General features: G+C 40.1%; 1 protein-coding gene across 2 annotated transcripts in view; it reads left to right on the plus strand.

Moving 5' to 3' along the window:
• DCT (dopachrome tautomerase) overlaps positions 1–19,145 on the plus strand; it is a 35,879-nt gene that overhangs the window by 11,924 nt on the left and 4,810 nt on the right. The window contains exons 5-7 of one of the 2 annotated variants that reach the window (XM_044913143.1): positions 832–1,011; positions 4,905–5,040; positions 17,063–17,259. In XM_044913143.1, coding sequence (XP_044769078.1) covers positions 832–1,011; positions 4,905–5,040; positions 17,063–17,259 — 513 coding nt within the window. Of the gene's footprint in view, positions 1–831; positions 1,012–4,904; positions 5,041–17,062; positions 17,265–19,145 lie in introns of both variants that reach the window. The other variant, XM_021695998.2, reaches the window with a different exon arrangement.

Here is a 19,145-nt window from a genome sequence, read left to right on the forward strand (position 1 = left end):
GAGATGGAGGGGTGGGTGGTGAGTGTGTCCTAGGTGGAGGGAACATCACGTATGAAGCTGGGAAAGTCTCTGGAAACAGTTCAGTATAGCTAGACCATCGGGAGATGGTGAGCTGAGAGGGGCGGGGGATGGGGCGGGGGAGAATGATCTCTGAAGTATTGAGGAACACAGCATAAGCAAATGAGCAGCTTGTAGCCCATGGAGAATCCTGTCCTCAGTGATTCCTTTTAAATTTGTTTCTTTTTTTCTAGTACACATCTCAAAAATAGATTCCCCAAGATGCTCTTCCACCTTCCTTTATTATTTATACATTTATTAAAGGTTTTATTTATTTATTTGTGAGAGACAGCGAGAGAGAGCATGAGCAGGGGGAGGGGCAAAGAGAGTGGGAGAAACAGGCTCCTGGTTGAGCAGGGGCTCGAGATGGGGGCTCCATCCCAGGATCCTGGGATCATGACATGAGCCAAAGGCAGATGCTCAACTGACTGAGCCACCCAGGTGCCCCTGCCTTCCTTTATTTATCTGTTTCCTCCAAATCTTCCTGTTTTTAACCTAAGGGCTCTAGCTCCCCTGTCCAGTGTCTTTGTCGAGCTTCCTTGAACACACCCCTAGTCTGGGCATGCATGTGTTTGCGGGGGTGTAGGCCAATCTAGCAGGGATTCCCCCCTTCTACACCCTAAGCTTTTCTGATAGTGCTCCCCAACATGTTGGGATGGGTAACTATAATAAGATTTTGTCATGACTAAGATTTTGATTGGTTTGCTTGGCCCAAAATTATGATACTATCCACAAATTAAAACATTTCATTTTTACTCTCCTTACAACCCTTAGCCTGGATGACTATAACCGCCGGGTCACCCTCTGTAATGGGACCTATGAAGGTCTGTTAAGAAGAAATCCAGTGGGATTAAACAGTGAGAAATTGCCAACTTTAAAAGACATACAAGATTGTCTGTCTCTCACGACGTTTGACAGCCCCCCTTTCTTCCAGAACTCTACCTTCAGCTTCAGGTTGGTGCTCTGAGCTCTGTTAGACTGGCATTTTAAAATACTTTAAGATTTTCATGCCTGTGGTTGTAATGAACTGGAAGGAGATTCAGGTGTTGGGAGCCATGTACAAAGCTAAGTAATGCAGAAGGGCTTGACAAGTGAGGATAACAAGGAACCAGTGTTAGGAAAGTCATCATCCACCCACTATAATGAATAGTGTAGTTTTAATATTTTCTAACAGTTATTCAAGACTATCTTTTGTATTTCTAATTATGGCCTATATAGGTACAGTGTTCAGAACTAGGGTACTTCTTTTTCTCTTTTTTAAAGATTTTATTTATTTATTTGACAGAGAGAGACACAGCAAGAGAGGGAACATAAGCAGGGGGAGTGGGAGAGGGAGAAGCAGGTTTCCCGTGGAGCAGGGAGCCCAATGCGGGGCTGGATCCCAGTACCCTGGGACCATGACCTGAGCTGAAGGCAGATGCTTAATGACTGAGCCACCCAGGCGCCCCACCAGGGTACTTCATTAAACCTATCACAGGTAATCATTGGTACTGCACCCAAAACCATGAAATGAACAACTTCATTAAGTATACACCAACACCAAGACAGAAGAAAGATAAATTAAGGAGTCGATCCCATTTACAACTGCACCCAAAACCATAAGATACCTAGGAATAAATCTAACCAAAGAGGCAAAGAATCTGTACTCAGAAAACTAGAAAATACTCATGAAAGAAATTGAGGAAGACACAAAGAAATGGAAAAACATTCCATGCTCATGGATAAGAAGAACAAATATTGTGAAGATGTCAATGCTACCTAGAGCAATCTACACATTTACTGCAATCCCTATCAAAATACCGTCAACTTTTTTCAAAGAAATGGAACAAATAATCCTAAAATTTGTATGGAACCAGAAAAGACCCCGAATAGCCAGAGGAATGTTGAAAAAGAAAAGCAGAGCTGGTGACATCACAATTCTGGACTTCAAGCTCTATTACAAAGCTGTAATCATCAAGACAGTATGGTACTGGCACAAAAACAGACACATAGATCAGTGGAACAGAATAGAGAGCCCAGAAATGGACCCTCAACTCTATGGTCAACTCATCTTTGACAAAGCAGGAAAGAATGGCCAATGGAAAAAAGACAGTCTCTTCAACAAATGGTGTTGGGAAAATTGGACAGCCACATGCAGAAGAATGAAACTGGACCATTTCCTTACACCACACACAAAAATAGACTCAAAATGGTTGAAAGACCTAAATGTGAGACAGCAGTCCATCAAAATCCTAGAGAAGAACACAGGCAGCAACCTCTTCAACCTCAGCTGCAACAACTTCTTCCTAGAAACATCGCCAAAGACAAGGGAAGCAAGGGCAAAAATGAACTATTGGGACTTCATCAAGATAAAAAGCTTTTGCACAGCAAAAGAAACAGTCAACAAAACCAAAAGACAACTGACAGAATGGGAGGAGATATTTGCAAATGACATATCAGATAGAGGGCTAGTATCCAAAATCTATAAAGAACTTATCAAACACAACACCCAAAGAACAAATAATCCGATCAAGAAATGGGCAGAAGACACGAACAGACATTTCTGCAAAGAAGACATCCAGATGGCCAACAGACACATGAAAAAGTGCTCAACATTGCTTGGCATCAGGGAAATACAAATTAAAACCTCAATGACATACCACCTCACACAGGTCAGAATGGCTAAAATTAACAAGTCAGGAAATGACAGATGTTGGCGAGGATGCGGAGAAAGGGGAACCCTCCTACACTGTTGGTGGGAATGCAAGCTGGTGCAGCCACTCTGGAAAACAGTGTGGAGGTTCCTCAAAAAGTTGAAAATAGAGCTACCCTACGACTCAGCAATTGCCCTACTGGGTATTTACCCCAAAGATACAAATGTAGAGATCCGAAGGGGTACGTGCACCCCAATGTTTATAGCAGCAATGTGAATCAATAGATGAATGGATAAAGAAGATGTGGTACACACACACACATACACACACACACACAGGAATATTATGCAGCCATCAAAAAATTTGAAATCTTGCCATTTACAATGACGTGGATGAAACTAGAGGGTATTATGCTAAGTGAAATAAGTCAATCAGAGAAAGACATGTATCATATGATCTCACTGATATGAGGAATTCTTAATCTCAGGAAACAAACTGAGGGTTGCTGGAGTGGTGGGGGGTGGGAGGGATGGGGTGGCTATCGGGGAGGGTATGTGCTATGGTGAGCGCTGTGAATTGTGTAAGACTGTTGAATCACAGACCTGTACCTCTGAAACAAATAATACATTATATGTTAAAAAAAAAAAAAAAAGAAAGAAGAAGATAGTAGGAAAGGAAAAATGAAGGGGGGGAAATCAGAGGGGGAGACAAACCACGAGAGACTATGGACTCTGAGAAACAAACTGAGGGTTCTAGAGGGGAGGGGGGTGGGGGGATGGGTTAGCCTGGTGATGGGTATTAAGGAGGGCACGTTCTGCATGGAGCACTGGGTGTTATACGCAAACAATGAATCATGGAACACTACATCAAAAACTAATGATGTAATGTATGGTGATTAACATAACATAATAAAATAAAATTAAAAAAATATTTGCTCATGCTCTTTCTTTTTCTTTTCTCTTAGATGTATCATGCACTTTCTGTTTATTTTCTTTTAAATGTATCAGACCTTAATATTGAAGTCTGAGATCTCAGAGGAGTATTACAGACCAAATGCAACTCAAGTCACAGCACAGCAATGACACCACAATACTTGAAATTTAAAGGCCAACTAATAATTCTCTCCCTCTAAAAAGACTTTAAGAGTTGTGGGAAATAAGTATGGATATAAATAAGATTTTAAGCAAAGATGAATGGGGCTCCAAAAAGACGCAGTGGATAGATTCATGGTCTTCCCCCAAACCAGATTCTCTCTCTCCTGTGTGTAAATTATACAGGTGATGGGTTATTTGGGGCAGAGGTGGGGTAAACTGAAAAATGCAGAGGCTGTGCCAAGTGCAGCAGAGCTCAGGGTCTGTGTGGGAGTTGGACACAGCTCTGGGTAGTGGCAATGGTCCTATAAAGGCTGACATTTAAGATTGTTTGAAAAGGAGCATACGTTTGTTTTTCACAGTAGTAAAAATGCTATTGAAATGGAGTGCAAGCTTTATAGAGTTGAGTTCAGGGAATGGTTATTGAAGTGTGGGGCCCAGACTACCGTAACTGGGATCACTTGGGAGCTGGTTGGAAACACAAATTGTGAAGAACCGGCCCACACTTCCTGAATCAGAAACTCTGAAGTGGGGCATGAAATATATCTTTCTCTCCAGTGATTCCCATGTATACTTAAATTTGAGGATCACTGAGTTAGGATAAGGACAATCTGAATTTCCTAAAAATGGGGAGGAGAAAAAGACAAGGATAAGTGGAATTTGGGGATGCATTTAGAATGCTGAATATGTTACAGTCAAGCTGGAGGTCTATTTAGTTGAGAAATGGGATATGAGATTATATGCTAATTCAAAAAATATTTCTGATTACAGACCATGTGCTGGGCATGGTACTGAGCTCTGGCAATAAAAATCTGGAGAAAACAGTCTGTGTCCTCTAGGACTTCATAGTCTGGCCGGGGGGACAGATATGAAGGTATAGAATTGTCATACAGTATATAAAAGAGGTATAATCCAACTGAGCAGGTGCAGAAAGTAAGCATTGATTAAGAGTTCCCTCCCCTGATGGAAGATCATCATTAAAAGTTGGGACTAATTTGTAGTTAATTAGCTATGACAGAGCTTCCCCATCTCAAGTCAGAAGACTGTTATTTAGGCTGGAAACAAAAAAAGGAGAACTTTATCAATTGTAACTGTTGTCACTGACATACTGATTTTCTCTCAGGAATGCCCTGGAAGGGTTTGATAAAGCGAACAGCAACCTGGACTCTCAAGTGATGAGCCTACATAACTTGGTTCATTCCTTCTTGAATGGGACAAGTGCTTTGCCACATTCTGCTGCCAACGATCCTGTCTTTGTGGTATGTTCAAAGGCTCAGACTAGATGAAAAATTTTCTATGTAAAATGTTGGATTTATTTGCTTTTCAGTAAGATTAAGGTTTGGTGTGTGTTATATTCTCTTTGTGCACAATGGGATGTATTCAAATGTTAAATTCATTTTATTCTACGCCCCAGAGGTGGTAGGATAGCATTTAAAGTCCCCTTTTCAGAAACCCACGCTTTGGAGATGGTTAGCTTTGGAATGACACCAGACAGGAGTTTATAGTCCAGAGTTGGATTCATAAGTTAGCATAGTGATATTATAAATTATAGCACAATTTATATAATAAATTAGTATAATGACAATAATTTTTCAATCATAAAATGAGTAATGTTGAAGATGAAGCCCAGCCACCCGGCACCTTTGGAACAGCACACCAAGTCCACAGCTCTGTTGGTGTTTCGTCCTGGCCCCCTCACTCATAAAGCGTTCTGCCTAAAAATGAGCTGTTCTTGCTGTCTTAATATCATTGTGTCCACTTTGCACTGAATCTTCCATGTAAGACACTCGTCACAAGATGGCGCAGACCTCCCTGGGTGTACAAGAACGGGTTCTTTTACTCCTTCTGTGTCTACTTGCTAATCAATCAATGTAGGTTTACCAGAATCCGGTCTTTACTTGCTTTCATGGTTATATACCACCTAGGAACGAGTTTACTTGAGAGGGTGACGACTATGGCCAATGTCCACCCGTAAACGCAGGAGGCTACCAATGTGTAAGAGAACCTGGTAGTGCTGAACAGAAAAATTGGTTTGGGTCAGTTTGCAAACTTGCAGTTACATTCAGTCATTTCTTTTTTTGTTTGCAAATGAGTAGATTCTACCCAAACTAATTAAGGATAAAAGAATTAATTCATTGACTTAAATAACTGGGAAACCGAAGGGTGCTGAATCTAGCGGCTCAAACGATGTCAGCTCTACCTCCGTCTTCATAAACAACCTCTTTGCATGCGGTAACCGAGCTAGCCATCGGCAGCCACAAATGAGCACGCTACCAGCTTAGCACGTGGGGCAGGGGCCGGAAGCAGCCACGTTACCATAGTATCGGAGAACAGTCCCAGGATTGGCCAGGCCTGGATTACCTGCCCTCCGTGAACCAATCAGTATGGCAAGGGGAAGGAGGTACTCTGATTGGCCAGAGCAAGGTCACATGTTCACCCCTACTGTCCGCGCATGTGTGTGACCCCAACGCACACAGCTTTAGGGAGCTCCCTGCAGGAAAGAAAGTTTGTGTTAGCCAGAAGGGGGACGGAGGGTGGGGAAGGAGTGTTGACAGAAAAAATGACAGATGTCTTCAATTAATACAAAAACCACATTTGATGTTCCTTACTTTATTAACTGGCTTCATATCTCTGAGAGGAAATACAGCCAGTACAGAGAGAGCTGTTGTTGGCTACGGAGGAACCTTACGGTTCTTTAAAATTCAAAGTGTGATGAACTAACTCCCTCGATACATGTTTGAGTCCGATTTCGGTCTCACTTTAAAACAAAAGGAAAAACAAAGAAACTCTACAGTGGGATTATGATGTTAGAATCCCAAGCTCTGTTAGTTTTAAAAATCTGTTCACCAAGGGGCTCTCTGGAGACTAACAAAACAGGGGAGGTGCAGGTCGGGGCCATGTTATCCCAGCTGTCCTTGGTCAGCGCCCTCCAGCCGAAGACTGCGAGGAGCAGCTGTAGTGGAGCACGTGGTTCCATGGTTCCATAAGACCAAGGCTGGTGTATTCCTTGTTGTTGGGACAGACTGGGAAACCATGGAGTGGCTCAGGGGCTAGAAAAGAATGAACAGGATTTGGGCTTGTGGTAGCTGAGATGGGGAGGGTGTAAGGAAGCAGGGCTTTGCTCTGGATTGGATGCTGTCAGGAAGCGGGGCAATTCTATGATTGAGTACCCCAATAATTCTTAGTAATTGGTAGAGCAGTGGGAGTCGCTTGTAATAGCCGGGAAAGGGCTAATGTTCTTGTTAGGTATTGTACGGTTTGGGCAATGTTCATATTTTGTCTACATTCAGACACAGTCATGGAGTTGTCTTGTTTTTGTCCTGACCCATCACGGTCACAGAGTGACCTTGTTTGATGTTGATGTTCCATGATTGTTTATCCCCCGCAGAACACCAAGGCCTCTTTTTTTTAATTTAATATTTTTAAAAAGATTTTTATTTATTTATTTGAGAGAGAATGAGACAGAGAGCATGAGAGGGGAGAGGTCAGAGGGAGAAGTAGACTCCCTGCTGAGCAGGGAGCCCAGCGGGACTGGATCCTGGGACTCCAGGATCATGACCTGAGCCGAAGACAGTTGCTTCACCAGCTGAGCCACCCAGGTGTCCCCACCAAGGCCTCCTTGATAGAGCCAGGCCCTCTCTGGCTTTAAAGATGCTTAACTCACTATCCACTATTTTAACATTGTCTTCAGGGTTGTGTGTCTTGAATGGTTGGTTTCAAAGCAATTAGAAGAAGAAATTTCACCACTGGTCTTTTTTTATTTTGCCAGTATTTTGAATTTAAATTAATTTAAATATTATCTAGTATAGATTGCATTGTAGTACGCAAACACTTTATGGGTTTTTTCTTTTTCCAGAATTTTCCTCACTTTAATGTTAATTTTAGTAGTGTATCTTAGTCTGCTCAGGTTGCCATAACAAAAATAAAATAGACTGTTAAACAACAGAAATTCATATCTCACAGTTCTGGAGGCTGAAAGTCCAAGATCAAGGTGCTGAGTGATGTGGTTCCTGGGGAAAGCTCTCTTCCTGGCTTACAGACCCCTGCCTTCTTGGTGGTGTGTCCTTACATAGTGGAGAGAGGCAGAGATCTCTGGGGTTTCTTCTTATAAGAGCACTAGTCCTATCATCTCGGGGCTCCACACGTATGACCTTATTTAACCCTAATTACCTCCTTTAGGTCCCATCTCTGAATATAGTCACATTGGGGGTTAGGGTTTCAACACATGAATTTGAGGGGGTCATAAATCAGTCCATACCATCAGTTTCTAGCAGTTTGTTTTTCTGGACTCCTGGGCGGCCACATGGCATAGTCAAAAGAACACTGGATTACAAGTCAAATAACTTTTTTATTTCGTCCTGAATTGTGCAATCTTGGGAGTCTCCTTGAACTGTGTGAAGCCTCTGTTTCCCGCTCTGCAAAGTGCAGGTCACAGGGCTTGATCTGGTGTTGGAAGAGAGTGGTGTGCTCATTAATGCAACACTGAATAGATTAGAATAATACAAAGCTGCTTTAGAAACTGCCAAGTACAAAACAAAATTTACCATAAGACAACAATGTGTTTTATGGTAGTCGCTGGGAAGAATTAGAGAACTATATGTTGGCTTTCAATTTCCAAACCTTAATTAAGGTTTCTTATCTTGTTCTCCATGGCAGACAGTTGTGCCCTAAGGCAATTTTACTGAAAGAAATACTGAGGTATTTCAAAGGTGACTTATTATTTTTATCTCCACCCAGGGTACCAAAAAAGGAGATATGAAGAGGGAGGGTAAATGTATAGCTCACAATGCTCTGAGCTTGCCTGGTGGTGTGAAGGTCTGGGTAGGTTTCTGGATTCCCGGATAGATGAGTGCCTGGCCAGGGTAAGCTGTGGGAAATCCAGAGATGGAGCAGTTGATGAGCTATTCCTTTTTTTCTAAAAAGTGTTTCTTCCCTCATATTTGTATAACAAACCATGAAGGAGTTGTGAGAAATGTGGACTCTTGATCCCAGCCTTTAGCAAGGTGGGGGCTTACGTGCGATATCTCCACAGCTGTCTTAGCTCTTCTGTAGGATGCTTGCCTTGTTTATTGGTTCTAACTGGGTATTTCACATCATTTTTCTGGCCATTATCTCAGCCATCAGCTTATGCCACACAGTACTTGTTCTCCCTTCTCTGCTCTGTATCTTTACATCTAGTTATCTATACTATATTTCTCTAAATAAATTTTTGTAAAACATACATTTTCAACTATATAGTTTATACACACAGTCCATATTCATGGGAAAGAATGTCACAGTACTCCTTATGCAGTATGCCAAAATATGAGCAGAACAGCGGAATCTTCTGGCAAATTCAGGATTATATGCCTCCACACAACCTTTCTCTCCTACTAAAGGAAAGAAGGGTGCTGCTAGTAACTTGCTTTTCAACACCCGAGGTTTCAAGGATTATTACATCTTATCTCCTTCTTTGGAGGATGCCCAATTTGTGTGTAGGGCTTGGCAGATAGTGAGTGTTTTAGGCTTTACAGGCCCAATATCTCTGTTGCAACTACTCAACACTGCCTCTGTAGCGTGAAAGCAGCCATAGACAATACATGAGTGAGTGAGTGTGGTGTTCTAATAAAACTTTATTTAAAAAACAGGTGGTGAGGGGCACCTGGGTGGCTCAGTTGGTTAAGTGTCTGACTCTTGATTTTTGGCTCAGGTCATGACCTCAGGGCCGTGAGACTGAGCCCTGCATTGGGCTCCGAGCTGAGTGTGGAGCCTGCTTGGGATTCTCTCCCTCTCCCTCTGCCCCCCTACCCCATGCTTTCTCACGCTCCCTCTCTCTAAGAGAGAGAAATAAAAAACAGGTGGTGAGCTCTGTTTGGTCCACAGGCTTTAGTTTGCCAACTCCTGCTCTAAGGAATTAATGTCCGTTCTCTGTAGTATGTTTCCTCTATCAGTCATGTTTCTCTTCCTGCTCTAGGGAGCCACATTATGACTTTATGGATGAGGAATTCTGTGACTTATGTGTAGTTCAAAACACTAGATATTTAATCATCCTTGCCTTCATTACTTTTAATACCTTTAATATTTAAAATTTTGTTCTTCTTTGGTATAAGTTGTCATGTGCATATAAACAGATGAAAAGGCACAGCCTTTTTTTTTTTTTTTTTTTTTGCAGCCATGAAGCGTTTTGGCATTAGTTCCAGAACTCACAATTACTTTAGGCTATTCACATCAAGTTTCATGCTGAAACCACTTTAGGCTTAAATAATTTTTGCACATATTGAGATCCAGGTTAAAGCATTTCGGTTCAAAGAGTGATAGCTTCTGGAATTTCAAATTCACAAGGCAGTTTATGCAAATATATTGCATGCAATATTTATTAAAATTATTTTCCTGAAATCTCTTCAAGCAAGAGAGGGGCAAAGTTGTATCTGATCACTATAACGAGTAAAAGATATAATGTTAAAATACAGGAAAAACTCTGAAACCAATCTCTGAAGTTCTAATAATTCATAAGGTAATTGAAGGATATGCACGCATTTATCTGGAAAATATGATTAGGTCACAGAAATGCTAAGTAGTGCCGTCTTCAGTATTGAATTTAGGTATAATCTAGGGGGAGAAAAAGGAAAACCAAAAGACCCTAACGTTAAATAGTTGAGTTAACGGCCAAGAAAGAAACAATGTTACAGACTAAATATTTTCCTTCCAGCTTCAAAGCAACTATTCTTTTTTTTTTTTTAAAGATTTTATTTATTTATTTGAGAGAGAGAGTGAGAGAGAGCATGAGAGGGGAGAGGGTCAGAGGGAGAAGCAGACTCCCCACTGAGCGGGGAGCCCGATGTGGGACTCGATCCTGGGACTCCCGGATCACGACCTGAGCTGAAGGCAGTTGCTTAACCAACTGAGCCACCCAGGCGCCCTTCAAAGCAACTATTCTTAGGGCTGTATTTGAATGTTATTCTTTTAGAAAGGTACGTTTGGCAAGTTCTAATTCTTTCAATTCTTAAGTGACTGGGGTATTCATAGGGTGCATGGCTAATACGGCATAGCTCATGTGTTTGTTTGTCATCTTATACATTGGACTCCTACATGGAATAAGACGTATACACAGTCTTATCATCATTTGTATTTCTTAACAATGACTAATAGTTGGGTAAGATAACTCCATTAATTTGGAGGGGGAAGCAAGAAAAGAGAAAATGAGTTTCTAAAAACAAGAATCTAATGGACTACATGAAGTTAATACCCTTCTGACTCTACTGTTCTAGGCTGTAATAAAATTAGTAAAATTAATAGGTCATAATAACAAGTATGAAATACTGGTGAATTGGTATGAGTTTAGTTAAAATTTTAAAAAGACGAGTATAGGACATTGCTTCTCTCTCCCCAAGAGTGAAGCACTTAAAAATGGATCTATTTTATTTATCTTTCTTACAAAAGAAAAAGCATATCAGTTGGTTAAGCATCTGACTCTTGATTTCAGATCAGGTTATGATCTCAGAGTTGTGAGATTGAGCCTTGCATCAGGCTCCTCGCTCAGTGGGGAATCTGCTGGAGATTTTCTCTCTCTCTCCAATCCTTCCCCCCTCCCACCAAATAAATAAATCTTAAGAAAAAAAGGAAAAGTATAATTAGGCTAATACCTTGAGTATTTAAATTAACATTGTTTTACATTAATTTTTTATTTTTTAATAGTTTAACCATTTTTAATGATTTAGAGTTACAGAAATATTGGCCAAAAGGTTTTTTTTTAAAGATTTTATTTATTTATTTGAGGGAGAGTGAGTGAGAGAGAGAGAGAGCATGAGAAGGGGGAGGGCCAGGGGGAGAAGCAGACACCCTACTGAGCGGGGAGCCTGATGCGGGGCTCAATCCTGGGACCCTGGGATGATGACTTGAGCTGAAGGCAGATGCTTAACTGACTGAGCCACCCAGGTGCCCCGGCAAAAAGATTTTTAATTGTCTGTAATTCCATCTCAATTTTCTGCTTATTTCCTCGCATATTCTATGTTTGTACAGTTGTACTTATGCACACTGTTTAGGTTGTTACATCGTTTCCTAAATACTTCCTTTTCAAAAATTTAAAATAGATAATGCACATAAGGGGTTCAAATATAAAAGACATAAAATGAAGACTATGTATCAATACCATCTAGTTATTACCATTTTCCCCTATTCTTCCAGATTCATTTTATAAATATACAAACAAATATGTTATCTGAATGGCAGCATACTATAGACATGTCTGTGACTTCATTATTTTTATTTTTTACTTTTTCTAAATCATTCCATATCAGTTCACAAAGGCCATTCCGTTCCTTTTTTTAGGGCTGTATAGTATTCTATAGTGCAGCTTTATCCTGAAAATTTTAGCCAGTTTTCTGTCAGTGGGCATGTAGGTAGTTTCTAATCTCTTGCTTGGCAAACAATGTTTCAGTGCATGAACACGTGGAGTAAGTCAAGAGAATAGAATTACCATGTCAAAGATTAAATAAATGCATTTGAAATGTCAGTAGATACTGCCAAATTGCCCTCCAGAAGGTTGAATAATCCTACATTTATTTATTTAATGTATGTATTTTTAAACAACTGAGATAAAGTTAATAATTCCTAAGGAATGTGACACCTTGGTGAATTTTATAAGAGCTGAGGTATTGGAGATGGTGGCTGGCCATCTGCTTGGGCAGAGCATCCCAGGATGGCAGGATTTCTATACTCTTGGTCTAGGGGATAGTTTGGTTTTTTAACTTGACAGGGCTAAATGGCACCTGAAGAAATTCTTTCCAACTCTAAACTTTGTAAGGATAAACCCATGTTCTATTGAGAAGAACTAAACCTATGCTAAGAGATGAACTGCATACTCTTTGTCATTGATGAAATTAAGTAGTATAATGGCAAACCACATTTATATACAAATCTAAAGTGGTTATAGCATTGATTTGGGTTCCTTTCTCCTAGAGCTTTGGTGATTCCTTAGACATGAATGGCCTGGGAGTATCTCAGTTCTTATCTAGAATCTCTTCCAACATCCCCCTGGTTTTCTCTCTCCCACCTGCTTATGACATATGCTGAACCAGTGACTTCTTTTAAAGCTGTCGAACTAATAGCAGAACCTCTTATAGTCGTCTTTTTGCATGTGTTCAAAGTTTAATCCTTAAAGTATAAGTTTTCTCCCTCAAGGGCTCAACTGATACTTCTTTTTTAAATTGAGATATAACCGACATATAAAATTAAGTTAGTTTCAGATGTACAACATATTGATTCAATATTTGTATATATCGCGAAACCAGTCATCACAATTAGTCTAGGTACCATGTGCCACCATACATAACTGTATTTCTTTTTATATACATGCTAATATATCTTACATACAATGTATATTGCATATATTTTAGGTATACTTATTTATATTTTGTATACAATGTTATTTTACAAATATATGTAGAAAGGGTACTTTTTCTTTTCTTTTTTTTTTTTTAAAGATTTTATTTCTTTATTTGAGAGACAGAGAGAGAGCATGAGTGGGGAGGGGAGGGGTAGAGGGAGAGGGAGAAGCAGGCTCCCTGCCCAGCAGGGAGCCCAACGTGGGTCTCGATCCCAGGCCCCTGGGATCATGACCTGAGCTGAAGGCAGAAGCTTAACCGACTGAGCCACCCAGGCGTCCCTACCTTAAGTTTTAAGTGGAACCTCCCATATGAAACTGGGTGTCTATTGTGTGATTTCCGAGTGATCATATATGAGTTCTCAGAGGAGCAGAACATTATCACAATAAAATTCACTCTGACCATGAATGATGTCTTCTAGATAGGAACACATGAACTCAAGTGGTGAACACCACAGTGTGCTGGGTGATGTACTGGTGTCTGTGGTCATTATGGCAGGAATCTGATTGTGCAGACATCTAAGTTAAGGTTAAGTTTGATAGTAACTATCCTCCAGTGATCCTGAAAAAGATATGCATGCTTTCCCTATATTTTATTCAAGTTTCTTTATGCCTTCCAGCACAATAGCCATTGATTGATTGCTTTTTTTCTGCAAGGGTTGCATTTAAAAATTTTTTACCTTGAAAGCCCATAGAATCACACTTTCTTCAACACTGCCTCCAAGGTGAAAGTTTTTTTCTTCCTGTACCTATCCTTATGTGTTGGAGCAAGATAGAATGGGTTTGTGAACCAAATTTGTAACCTCATTTCTGAAGCACTCAATTTTTAATACCCAAATATAACTATGTATCTCTGTAGCAGATATAAGGCAACCACAGTATACTGTTACTTTACTTTTGCTTTTATTTATTACCCTCCAATTACATGTAGCCTTTACAGAGACATTAACTGAGCTCATTTTTGACTCATGTGAAACAAAGGTACTATTAGTTTCTCAAGAGCAATTCAAGGTATCTTGTTTAGGAACAATGTTCACAACTCTAACAAAAATACCTATTCTACAGACTGCACCACTTCTCTTTATGGCTGTGGATATGTTATTGCTTGCAGCATTTTGTTTATTGCATTCTTTGCATCTTCTTGGCACACACTAACCTCTTTTACTACATTCTATAAATTGGGTGCTCTGTATATAGTTCCTACCCCAGCATTTATTGTACAATGTTTTATAGCCCTTCTGAGACCTATAATCTCTCCTTATTATTTTTCCCTGTTCTTTTATCTCTCCAAATTATGAATTGCTGCAGAGTCTTGTCCCCTCCTTAATTATTTACACTTTGTACTGGGTGAATTCTGGTGTTTTCCAAAAGTTATTTGCTTCTTGCAGCACTGAATCTGGACCTTCCTGTGTCCTGAGAGTCCCTTGTCTCTTTTTCTAATCAGAATTTGATCTCTGACTTGAACTCAGACAGTATCTAAAAGCTCAGGAGATACTGTGTGACCTTCTTTGGAAAATACACTCTGGTACACCCCTAGATACTTTCTATGTGTATCACTTAGGATTTGGTTCAGCTGCTTAGAACAGAAAACCCGTTATAGAAGCCCAAACAAAAAAGAGGTGTATTTTCCTCTTAATGTAAAAGATCCGCAGTGGCAGGTAGTCCGGGGCTGGTATTGTATCTCCAGACTCATCACAGACCCTTCTGTGTTTTTGCTCTACCACCCTTGGTGAGTGGCTTCTTTTCCTAACTTTGTTAATTAGCAATTAAGATCGCTGCTGCAACTCCAACCATCACATCCATGTTCCAGGAAACAGCAAGGATAAATGGAAAGGGGAAAAGGGTCACTTTTAAGCTGAGACCTCCACCTTTAAAGAACTTTCTTAGAAGTCCCATCCAGTGACTCCTAGTTCAATCTCAGGGATAGTTTGATACATTGCCTCACTCAAAAAAAAAAAAAAAAAAAAAAGGAAGTTACAGAGGAAGAAGAGAGTGGATATTTGGTAAGCAACCAATAAATAGTGCATGTTATCCTTAGGCATTCAGCCTCTATTGCTTGGGCTCCATGTTTGTGGCAAAAGTTCTATTTGAAACTGGCAGGCTCCCCAGGCTACAGCTGGAGGATGAAGCACAACTTCCCTGTATGGGAACCTTCTAACCTTATCTGGAGTTCCCGGGATTCAGGACGTGAGGTACGTTTTTGGCAACCTACACCCACAACTAACACTTAGCTCTTTTTCCAGGGCTGATGACTTTCTCTAAGTTCTCCTTGTAGGAAACATTGATCACTTGCATTTTCACATGTCTTCCAAAGTTGTTGCTTATGCAATAAACGTTATACCTTTATTTCTTTGGAGCTTCAATTTTGTTACTCAAGTCTAAGATTTTAGAATTAAGAAAAAAAATCTTTTATCTCTGTAAAAGCCCAGGTCTTAAAATTTGATGTTTTTGTTTTTAAGATGATTATCTCTGCCATGAACTGTAAAAATCCATTCAGGAAAAAACTCCTTGAGTAAATCACTTGATTCTTTTGACTATCTTATATGTAGCCATGTGAAACAATATAGGTAGAAAGTTCTTGCTGTTGCCTGATCAGGGCAACATGCTTCAGGGCAGGGACCATTGCATTGGTCTTAGATAGACTGATGCCAGAAAACAGAAGAAATGTGATTGCAAGTTGAGGAAACAGCACCAGATAGAAAGGGGCCTCTTTAGTTGAATTGTACAAGAGACAAAACTACTTTGCATGGCACAGTCTTCAGACAACAAATTCTTATTTAAACATCAACTCTGTCCAGGTTGCATGCTAAGCTGATGCTTCAAAGGTAAAAAGACCCGACCTCTGACCTTTAGGAGTTAGGGGTGTTGTTAAGGAAAATAGATAAATGAGTAACAAGTTATAGTATAATTTGGCCAGTGCTCTAATTGGAGTACATGGAATAAGGGTGAATGAATTCATAATGAATTCGTTTGATAAGCATTTATTGGAATAAGTACTCCCCAACCTGCATATGACAGGCTCTGGGATGACAGCACTTGGGACCCAGGGGAAGAGAAGGGAACAGTGTCCCTAAGTCCTTGAACTTACAGTCTAGAAATAAAAGAGGAACCCAGCATAAAAGTTGGGCTGAACTCTCACATTTATGTCGTGTTGCAAAATTGGGGCTATGAATGTGGAAATTTTGCTGTTAATATTTTAAAACCTATAATAATTGCTGTAATTGAGAAGGACTGTAATAACTTCCTTGAGAAAATAAAAATGAGCACTGTGCACATCACAACATTTTTTAGACTTTCTTTTGCTGGCATAACACTGAAAATTCAAATGAGAGTGTTATGAAATGAGTACGTAGAAGGGTTGTCCTGCTGAGAAAAATTTGAAAACCCATTTTGGAGATTTTCTTCCTTCCTTCTTTCCTCCCTCCCCCCCTCCCTCCCCACCTCCTTCCCTCCCTCCTCCCTCCCTCCTCTCCCCTCTCCTTTCCTCCCTTCCTTCCTTCCTTCCTTCCTTCCTTCCTTCCCCGTCCATTTGTTTCAATATTGTTAAGCACAGCCTCTTCTTCCTCTTCTGTTAAAACCAAAACCAAAGAGATCTATCTTATACTTGCCCTTCTCTCCAACTTAATAATTAACATTCACTTAGCAAAGGCATCCGATGTTCCCAAACCAGTGTTAAATCTGTTAATGAACTTTCATTTGTTCACTTGACAAGGGGTTGATGATCCTGTTTGGAGAGATGCCAGGCAGCCTTGAAAACATAACTAAAAATGTCAGTGGGTATGTCATTAAGATACGGTTGGGTACAGAGAAGTTCCTCATGTCCAGAAGAACCCCATTCCACTTTAGAGAAAGCTCCAATCAGATTGGCCTGATTGGGACAGACAGATCAATGTCAAATGCCATGTTCAATTGTCTTGCAGGTACTTCATTCCTTTACTGACGCCATTTTCGATGAGTGGATGAAAAGATACAATCCTTCTGTGGATGCCTGGCCTCAGGAGCTGGCACCCATTGGTCACAATCGGATGTATAACATGGTTCCTTTCTTCCCTCCGGTGACGAATGAGGAATTCTTTTTAACTGCAGACCAACTCGGCTACAGCTATGCCATCGATCTGTCAGGTAACAAATACAACTTCTGTGGGGATAATCCACTCATCTTCTGAAGGACTTTTCTTTCTTTTAAAAAATGCAAACCAAGACCTTATATTCAAGTACTCAGGTCTAGTTAATTTTATTAGCAGTTTTCTAGAATATATATATTAAGTAAAATGAGCCTTTAAACTACCAATTAAACATCAGAAAAGGGACTAGTTTGATGACTGAATTAATAAATAATAGCATATAATAAATATATAATAAATAAATAATCTGAATTAATAAAAAACTGGTTTGAAATGTCTAGCCAATAAAATCAAAATGCACTAGCCACATGTGGATGGGGATCATCAGGTCTTGGAGAATCATTACTTGAAGGAAGGGCTTGGTTTAGGGTGAGGCAAGTGTAGCACTTGCCCTGAGCACAAAGTTCAAGGGGAAACCAAAAAATTCAGTAATTGAGATAAATAATAATGTAATGTAATATTTTCTTAAAATCAAAATTAAAGCAGAAAAGATGAATACACTATCAAAATTCTAAATAAAGACAGGCAGTTGTTATTGTTGTTTATTCAACCCTGCATTATTTTGTAATGAGACCAGTTATTTCCAATTAGCCCATACCAGCCCTGTTGGGTGGGTTTATGAAGTTGATGTTGGCCTGCCAACAGATTGGGCTGCATGGGGCTTCACGTATATGTGTTTTTTTTAAAGATTTTATTTATTTATTCATGAGAGACAGAGAGAGAGAGAGAGGCAGAGGGAGAAGCAGGCTCCCAAGGAGCAGGAAGCCCGATGCGGGACTCGATCCCAGGACCCTGAGATCATGACCTGAGCCGAAGGCAGACGCCTAACCATCTGAGCCACCCAGGCGCCCCACGTATATGTGTTCTTAATTAAAGTTCTTTAAGTCATGCTTTTACACTGTAGATTTTTTATTAGCTTTTTTCCACTTGGTTAAAAATATGGGAGGATATTTTGATAAGTATATATATGGACACATATTTTTCTATTTGCCCAAGCCCCAATATAGCTCCATGGGCCATTTAAACAATCTTAGGACAGGTTGAGAAAGAAAAGACAAAATAATAAAAAATACCTTATTTTGTCGAGAACCCAAAAAAACACACAGCCCATCTGCTGGTGAGTTTTCCCCACTTGTGTCTATTCCATCTTCCCTAAATCTCTGCCTATGGTGTAATCATAATGACCTGTGAGCTGACATCTCTCTCTCTGACTTCAGAGTCTTTTAAGCCCTGGAATCTGTCCCTTGCTTTTCCTTCTAGTCCTGCAACTTTGCTTGTTTTCCTTACTGATTTAAAGTTTCCTTTCTCAGGACAACTGAGATATCTTTTTGAAACTTCATTCTCTTTTCTCTGGAATTGAACATAGTAACAATCACAAAGTTTGGGATGTGCATTTGCCCCTACTTCCATTCCTCTGACATCAGCTAATTAACAGGTGTAGACTGAGAGTCTGAATTTGCCCAGAATGTGTTAACTCATTAGGAGACACAAATTCATGTTTCACGTATTGGTCTGACAAAGAAATTTACAATCTTGCCTGGGGAGACATAACTATAGCTGAAGGTTGGAGAAGGAAGTGGGGCATTTGGGAAAGGCTTCTTTTTTTTAAGTTTTATTTTATTATGTTATGTTAGTCACCATACAGCACATCATTAGTTTTTGATGTAGTGTTCCATGATTCATTGTTTGCGTATAACACCCAGTGCTCCATGCAGTATGTGCCCTCCTTAATACCCATTACCGGGGCTAACGCATCCCCCCACCCCCCTCCCCGCTAAAACCCAATTTGTTTCTCAGAGTCCATAGTTTCTCATGGTTCATCTCCCCCTCCGATTCCCCCCTTCATTTTCCCCTTCTTACTATCTTTTTTTTTTTTTTT

This window comes from Neomonachus schauinslandi, chromosome 3 (genome assembly GCF_002201575.2).
Source record: "Neomonachus schauinslandi chromosome 3, ASM220157v2, whole genome shotgun sequence".
Classification (NCBI taxonomy): Eukaryota; Metazoa; Chordata; class Mammalia; order Carnivora; family Phocidae; genus Neomonachus; species Neomonachus schauinslandi.